Consider the following 8,538-nt stretch of genomic DNA (forward strand, 5'->3'; position numbering starts at 1 on the left):
AATTTGTAAAACATAACTCAATAGAGTGAAAACAGGGAAACTTAATGACTTGGAAAGTGAGCAAACAAAAATGCTAATGAATGAAATAATACTGATTAATACACCCTCAAAATAATTAATGGAACTGAAAGGGAAAAAAACATGAACAGATTAAACATTTTAATAAGAACACTTAAGTAAAAAAAAGAAAAAAAAAGATTTTCAAAACTAGGACTTTGAGTAACATTAATAATGCATTGTCACAGATATGTCACAGGTACACAATAAAAACAGCTTTTATATGAGGGGTGGGTATGTGCGTGCGTCTTCTACCACACGCACACGCGCACACGAACACGCACACACGTGTCATCTTAAACAATGACCAAGATTAAGTTTTTGTTAAACAAAACAGGGGATTCATCAATCTTTATTACAAATCATCAAGAACCATAACCAGATAACGGTACAACAATTCATCTAATACTGTAAATGCTCAAGCTGCGGGTGCGAGAACCCACACAAAATAACAATCTTAAACATTTTTTTTAATATTTTTTACTTTATTTTTTTTATTGTTTCGCTGTTCTTTATTAGAAGCCAGCACCTCCAGGACAACCCTTTGAGTTCGATCAGGTAAAGTTCAGAGACAGGAGGAGAAACCGGGCACCTGACGTATGACGGCCTTGTCGCACACACGATGCGATTTGAATTCCTAACACAATGGATTCTGTCTAAAAAGAAAGTAATAATAATAATAATTTGATTGCATTATGTTTGTTTTAGGCTTTTTCCCCCTTGGATTAACTGGCCAAAAGTTCTGCTGCCAATAAATAAAATGAGAAAGACTTTGAACATGAATTTTCAGAGTAAAACCATCCCAGCACCCCGCCGTTTCGCTCAGCTGTCGCAGACCTTTACCTGCCGATGAAACGTGATAACAGCATTTTTCTGCTTCAATCGCTGACCCCACCATGGTCAGAGTTTAGAGCAGTATTTCAGCTTGATATGCTTTGCCATAATAATGGGATGACGAAAAGTTTGGACTTCTAAAACTCTATGTTATTTGATAACAGTAACATGTAGGGGATGCACCGATACACATACCCTTTTGTTTGTGTGGAAAATATAACCAACATGTAGTAGAATTTCAGTTCCCTTTAATGAATAAACTTCAATTACTTTAATCCAGTGACAACAAAAATGACGGAGGAGGCTTAAATCGTTTGATCACAGAGACGGATGGAATCGATATTCGGTTTGGGGGGGAAACAAAAAAGTTTAGTATCTATAATCATCATTTTGTGTGAAAAATTTGCATCGGTACATCCCTAGTACCACAAAATTACTATACCTCACTGCAGAAGCTCTGGAAGGAATGACTATTGACTCGTCCTGTAGTACCTCTTGATGGATCAATGCTGTCTGGGCTTACATCAAGAATTAATGGCATTCTCCGAGACCCAGTAAAGACAAACGCACACACTCTTCAAAGGGTAACTTTACGTTTTAAGTAAATGAAATGGGGTGATTCTGGTCAGCGACATGCATCCGCCTTGTATACAGTGAATTCAAGTGGTGCACAGATTAAGTGTCTGCATAGTGTGTGTGTGTGTGTGTGTGTGAGGGGGTATGGACGCATTTGTGTGCCGTGTGTGTGTGTATATTAAAATGTGTGTAAATTTGTCTTCTCGCACAGCCAAAGTCAGCCCAGACACACATTATTTTCACATTACTGCGTGAGCTTGGTTTTTACTTTTTTCTTTTTGTCGTCCCCCCTCTTTGACGTATATTTACAGGCATAAAACCACGGCTTTTCCTACTGTATGTTCGCTTTCCATCTGTTTATCATTAACACTGGAAAGAGAGGAGGAAGAGGAGCCAGAATACAAATGCACACAGACGTATTTGACACAGGCTGAGCGGCTCCTGCATTTTAGCTATAATTCCTATACTGGCAACAAAAAAACAAAAAAAAGAAGGAAGGGAAAAAAAAAAAGGAGGTTCAATTATTTTGGCATCAATGCTTTGGTCACAAAATACCGACACTTATTCTTTTGTTTGTTTTCGCTTATGTTTTCATTTGCTCATTTGTTCTTGAAGTAAGTCCCAGTCGTATTACGCCCTGACCTCGTGTGTGTCCCAGTACAGAAAAAAAGGTAGGTTTGTTGTAGTCCTGTCATCGCACCTCCGATGCAGTCCCTTTAAAAGAGGCACAGATTCTCTTATAAATTATGTGACTGTGAATGAGTGGGCAGGGGGTCTGAAGAGGAGTGGGGTGCCCCCTGTGCCCCCCTCCCCCCGCATCCCCCCCCTGCACTCCCTTTAACACCCAGCAACTACGTCCCATCACCCCTTTTGTGAGCATGTTCTGCAGCACAGTTGTTGCAGCACTTTCCTCTGGCAGAGATTGTTCTTTTTAACGAGCACGCAGAAGCTGCCTTCCGCCCAAGATTCTTCATTTGCTTTCCACAGAGCAGGAAGAGGAGATAAAGAGGGGGGGTAGTGGGGATGGAGAGGGGAGAAAGGAGACACACACACACACACACACACAGACACACAGATACACAAGGGCAGAACCATTTGTGATGGTTTAGAGCCGTGTGATTGGTCAGGAGACAGGGTTCAGGTGACAGGAAGAGGTTTTTGTTTGTTTGTTTGTTTAATCCAATCACAGGTGGTGTTCATCGAGGAGGAAAATTATTGCAGTCCGGTGGAGTGATTTCAATCCATGTCAGGAGAGAGGGGAATCAGGAAGGAAAAAAGAGAGAGAAAAGAGAGACAGAGAGAGAGAAAACAAAACAAACGTCACACAATTAGAAAATTGAAGATTTTTGAAATTCACAACGTGGTTTCATTTTGCACAACAACAAAAAAAAAAGGGGACAACAAGTGGACTGCCAGTCTGTAAATCCTGTGAGCCAATTCTTTCACAACTCAACAGCAGTTCACATCGGAGCTGCAAATCAAAACGTCACCAGTAAGAAGCTGGAGCGGAGGGTGGGGGTTTAGGAAGACAGGAAACAGACTGAGTGTGCACTTAAAGTCCTCATCATTAACAGAAAGGTCACGCAGTAAAGATATTTTATCCTCGGAGCTTTATCTCATCACAAGCCGAGACTTCGTGGCCAAGGGTTCATTTTAAATAGAAGGTCACGGCTAGAGCAGAAAATCACAGGATTTATTCAAAGCCTCATAATCAGACCATCACATCAGAGGGGTTAGTGGGGGGAAAGAAAAAATAATAACGAAAGAAAGGGAATGTTTGCATTTAGAAGAGCCATCAGCAGAGCATGCTCAATTTGGGGAGGAGAAGCCACAAGGCGTGGATGACAGAAAATGGAGAACACAACGTAAGGCAGGAGAAGATTGAGCAGAATATTTAAATAAATATAAAAAATATATAAATGAAGACTTGGAAGGGATTTAATAATGTTTAGCAACTGAACAGTTATGGTCACAATCCACCCCCTTGAGTTATGGCATTAAACAATGGTAACGCGGGCCAATATTTTTCATCTAGACCTTTAAGATCTCAATGAAAAATATTACCACTTCAGCATTTTATCTTGTTGGACAGTTTTCTAAACTTAAGCCATAATAAACACATGATTTCTCGAGTTATTACCAAAATGTATTTGTGAGGTCACAGTAAACTAGTGCAAGACTTAGAAGATTTAGATATTGGAGGCCGAAGTGAACATTCGTGCCAAATCTCAGGAAATCCCTCAAACAGGATTGCGTGTTGCTGAGAATGAATGACCCCAACATGGAGCACAAGAAATACAAAGGACAACATAAAAGAGCGCATAAGTAGATACTCAACAATCTTTTCTGCCCATGCGGTCTAACAAAGTTCAGGAACCCAGGAAAGCACTGTGTTAATGTCATATGATAGAAACGTGTGAGCACGTAGTCCCAGAGAGGTTTTATATTAGTGACATGCAGGACATGGATGTAGAGCACAGAAGCTAAAAGCACAGCTTTGTTGGTTAGGAGCTACAGCAGTGAGCGGTTTCATTTAACGTGTTAGTTCAGAGTTCAAATTTCTTAAAAATGGCCGCAAGTGAATCATTTTCTTTGTCAAACTACTTCACCTGTGGGCCAAATAAAAACCATTCCAAATAATAAACAACTATCCAGATCATGGTATTGATAAGAAAGCTGACAACTCACCATCTTTGCAGATGGTGCTCACCACGCAGGCTCCTGCCTCCAGATTGTAACCACTGTTGCAGCTGCTGCAGTTTCTTTCCCCGGGCCCCAAGCACTCATAGCAGCTACTGTCACACCTGCCGAAGGGTGCGTGAGGAATTAGATGCTAGTCAAGGCAGCACAAACTTTATTCCTGCACGCCAAAATCGGAAGTAAATCGATCGCTATAAAGGCAGTGACAAATGACACCTGTTAGAGCTCACATTTCAACTTTGTCAGTCTACAAACACCGGAACTATTAAAAGGTATGACTATATTAATAGCAGAAAACAACCCTGACGCATATATTATACTGCAGTATTAGACCTTTACAAAAATGGAAAAAAAGCTGTAATTTATGTAGACTCTCTTATTTATTCTCTTACTTTTCTTATATGTAATATTATTGGCCTATTCGGTTTCTGCTGGTGAGCGGTGTCTGCAAATGTGCCAAATTTCTGAACACAGAAAATCTGGAGGAGAAGATACCTGAAGCAATCCTTTAGGAGCAAGTGTTAGACACAGTTATCACATTTATCATCCCGCTAGTGTGAAAACATCACTTTCTGAGACAAATCTGAAGCTGAGCATGAAGGAATCCAGTACGGTAAAAGGGTCAAGTGGGCAATAAATAATTCAAGACGGGAAGGGAACATAGCAGGGAGGTAAGGCCATAAGAGGAACAGACAAGATGTCTGACGCTGTGGATGAGTTTCAACTAGCAAAGTAGTCATCAAACCATTGTCAATCATGGGGATATGATTATGTTTACGTGTTCTTTCCGTCCTCATTCAGGTTAACATTAGCGAAGGGTGACTCAACAGAGCCGTCTGTGGGAAAAGCTCACACAGCTTAAAGACAACAAAACAATGACGGCACCAAATGTCAGCGCTGACTGGCTCTGTGACTGCGGTTTACTGGGAAGTCCTTCATTGCAGGCTTTCTGTTCTCATTTACTTTTACTGTCATCAGTGACTGATTGCAATTTTGCTGAATTACCCCATTTGAATTTTTAAATACAGGTGTAGTGCAGCCGAGTTTTGATTTCATCAGATGTAGGTGCCCATCTTCAGGCTGCCAGCTCAGAAACCAGAAATGCACAGAGCAGGGAGAGAAATAAGAAAATAACAGCGGAGGCTAAAGTTAGGTTTAAGTTGGAAATTTGCACTTGCACTAGCAAAAGAAACTTCCTTGTTTATCTCTACAGACTGGAAAGTCGTCCCCCCACACCACCCCTTTTCACCGTGGCGTAGAGGTGTTGGCAGGTGTGCTGACTCACTTCTTACAGGACCTCTGCACCTGCCCGTTGTCTGAGGTCTGCTCTGACAGGTAGTAGCTAGGACTGCATGTTAAAACACACCGCCAATCCTCAAGTAAGTAGCCGTCCGCACACTTTGTGCACGCCTCGACTCCTGTGCCTGCAAGACACAAATGCATTTTTGAGCGTTACACTGGCGAATAGAAAATGTTGATCGTGTCTTTAAAACGCACAGATTTACTGCACATTACAAATGTAATCCTGCAAGCATTGCTTCCTACCTGCGCAGGTGGCACAGGCCCGGTGACATGGTTCGCAGGTCCTTCTGTGGCCGTTGTAGTAAGTCCCGGCGTCACAGGTCATCTGACACTTGTTTGCCTGAAGGCTGGAAAGTGAAGCGAAACAAGGCACTCGTAACTTTAAAGTAAAACCAGAAAATCCTGCAGTAAAATCACCGGACATTAAAAAGCCTCATGTTTTCCTTTGTGTGGATGCAGTGTGCATCAAAACAACATGCTTCTGACTTTTGCATTGATTTTAGAGGTGGCAGATGGTGGAGAAGAGGTCAGATATGTAGCAGGTTTGGAGGTTACAAAGTCGGCTCTGTGGAGTCACAGTGAGGACAGGTTGGTGAGCTTTGCTAAGCTGAAAAACAGCTGGTCCGCGTTAGCTTAGGTTTCCCAGAAACAATTTCGTCTGGTCCCGTCTTCCTCTCCGACTCCTAACTGAGCATTAATGGTGGACTAAGTGGAAGAGGAGAGACTGTGTGTGTCTGCGCGTGTATGTGTGTGTGTGTGTTTCTGTGGTCTCTGAGGCGTTCAGAGGAAATTATGGCCTACAAGTGTCCCTCCCCACCTCCACCTCTGGCAACACTATGCACTTAAAAGTTGGGTTCAAGAACACAGTATGTTTAAACACTTCACAAGTGTTTCTTTCCTGACCTAGCTGGAATTCCAGCACTTTAGAAACTATCCTCAGTCAGGTCAAATGCAGCTGGGTCATTTTGAAGAGGCTCCTGTGGAAGTGGCCAAATGATGAACTGAACCATGTCTCAATGGCTGGCTAAACGGTTCAGATCATAGCCTCTTCAAAGTAAGGATTACAACGCAAAACAGATCCTCTTCCTTTGGGTCTCCACATTACACAAGCATATGTGGGCTTTAATAAGCCACTGACCACACTGGATAACTATCAGTTTACTCAATATGGATCCCAAGTGGATAAAAGTTGGGAAACCCTCGTTTCACCGGTTCACTGTACAAACCACAAAGTATACAATGTTCTGGAATAAAATGGCAGCACTTCTGCAACATTACAGTCAATGAGCACAAAAGGTTTTTATCCTGGAACCACAACAGTGATATTTGGGGGGGAAATCTACGTCAAATTTTATGTTCAAGGCTTATCAAAGCACAAAGCCCTTCATATGATACATATTGTAGAAGCGGTCCATGTATAATGAACCACAACCCACTTGCGGTTCAGGAGTTAAAGCGAGTTGTCCAATAATCACAGCAGTTCAGTGGCTGTTCCTGTTGAAGCATCACTGAGCAAGAGTGTAAGAACGGGTGAAAAAGCTTTAACTGAGCAGTGTGTTTGAGACCAGCTAGTTTGGAGGTTTTCAGACCAATCTTTTCCTGTTGCAGTTCCTTATACATTAAAACCTGGTTAGTCAGATGATAATTTAAAAGCACTTAAGACAGAAGTTGAGTCCTGTTTACTTTCTGACCGTCATGCAACTGACCATTTTTTAAAAGAAGTTGATGTTCACATCTGATTGTCAGAGATTCTCACAAAACATCACAACACTCTCCTACTGCCCAACATCTTACAGCCAAAGCACAACCGTCACGAAAAACGCAAGGCAGGATTTCTTGTAATTTAAGTCGTTTTTAGGAATAGTTCTCCTGGTTTCTTGAAGGACATTTAAAGCTCTTCTTTGGATGTTGGCTGGCATTTGTTCTATTCTCTGTCGAGATGATCCCATACTGTTTCATTACTGTGTTTTTCTCTACACAGCTAACCTTTTACTGCACTGGCAGTGTGTTTGGGATCATTGTCATGCTGAAAAATACATTTACTGCCAATTAGATGCTTTACACTTCGTATTGCATTGTGAGTCAAAATCTGATGCTAGTCCATGTTTGAAATTAAATCAGTTTTGATGAGATCTCTAGCAATGAAAATGCATCAATGTCACCATGTTTTATAGATGGCTGTAGACATTTGTGTCCTACCTCTCTCTAGGCATCCTCCATACATATTGGCAACAATCTGAAGCAAAAAGTTAATTGGATTCATCACCCCATAAACCACTGATTTCGAATCCAGTTCTTGTGTAATATGTCATACCTGGCTGGTTAAAAAAACTTGGCTTCTTGACAGCCACCCTTCCACTCAGACCAATTCCAATGAGGCTACAGTAAACAGTAGACTGATCGACTTGTAACGCCGTTACTTGTAACGCCGTTATTCCCATCACTGCTCATAGGTCAATATTAGGTGGCTTTAAACAACAACAACAATCGTTCTTCTGAAAATGGTCAGTACAAGGCCTGGACTGATAATGAGTGAGAAAGCAGCCATTATCCAAAGAAAAACTGAAACACCTTCAGAGAGCCTGGAGAACTATTACTGAAAAAAGACAGTAGGACTCCTGTGAAGCAAGACGTAAAGGAATGGTGGGTGGTCTAACACGAACACATTTTGCACAGTGCTACATTGACTTTTCATATGCACCTCTTTCACGTGATGACTAAAAAAGTTCAAGGCTGTGCTGTTTGTGAAAATGATTAATGCTTTAAACTATAATCAGTGACTCTAGTCAGGAATTGCTCAACGTGGCACCCATCTTACCTCATCCCAGGTTTACATTCTGTGCAGATATTGGAGGCTGTACACTTCTTACAGTTCTCCTGACATCGCCTAAAAATGTTGGAATCTGGAAGACACACAGTGCGAGAAGTCATACACAGCACATAATAGGAACCAGAAGTCTGGTTGCATTAAAAAAAAAAAAAAAAAACAGCAGGGGAATAGAGGGGAAAGAGTGATGAAGAGTATCAGATGGAGTCAAATGTGTGAGGAAGACCAGCGAGTAAAGTTAT

General features: G+C 41.5%; 1 protein-coding gene across 2 annotated transcripts in view; it reads right to left on the reverse strand.

Annotated features, from left to right (window-relative positions):
* Nucleotides 1–1,610: 1,610 nt before the first annotated feature.
* pcsk5b (proprotein convertase subtilisin/kexin type 5b) overlaps nt 1,611–8,538 on the reverse strand; it is a 61,073-nt gene continuing 54,145 nt past the window's right edge. Inside the window, exons 17-21 of one of the 2 annotated variants that reach the window (XM_005722086.2) lie at nt 8,288–8,372; nt 5,713–5,816; nt 5,453–5,591; nt 4,156–4,271; nt 1,611–2,435 (exon numbers count right to left, since the gene is read on the reverse strand). In XM_005722086.2, coding sequence (XP_005722143.1) covers nt 2,329–2,435; nt 4,156–4,271; nt 5,453–5,591; nt 5,713–5,816; nt 8,288–8,372 — 551 coding nt within the window. In that variant the 3' untranslated portion in view covers nt 1,611–2,328. Of the gene's footprint in view, nt 2,445–4,155; nt 4,272–5,452; nt 5,592–5,712; nt 5,817–8,287; nt 8,373–8,538 lie in introns of both variants that reach the window. The other variant, XM_005722087.2, reaches the window with a different exon arrangement.

Source organism: Pundamilia nyererei, unplaced genomic scaffold, assembly GCF_000239375.1.
Source record: "Pundamilia nyererei isolate P.nyererei 1_Seehausen unplaced genomic scaffold, PunNye1.0 scaffold00006, whole genome shotgun sequence".
Taxonomy (NCBI): Eukaryota; Metazoa; Chordata; class Actinopteri; order Cichliformes; family Cichlidae; genus Pundamilia; species Pundamilia nyererei.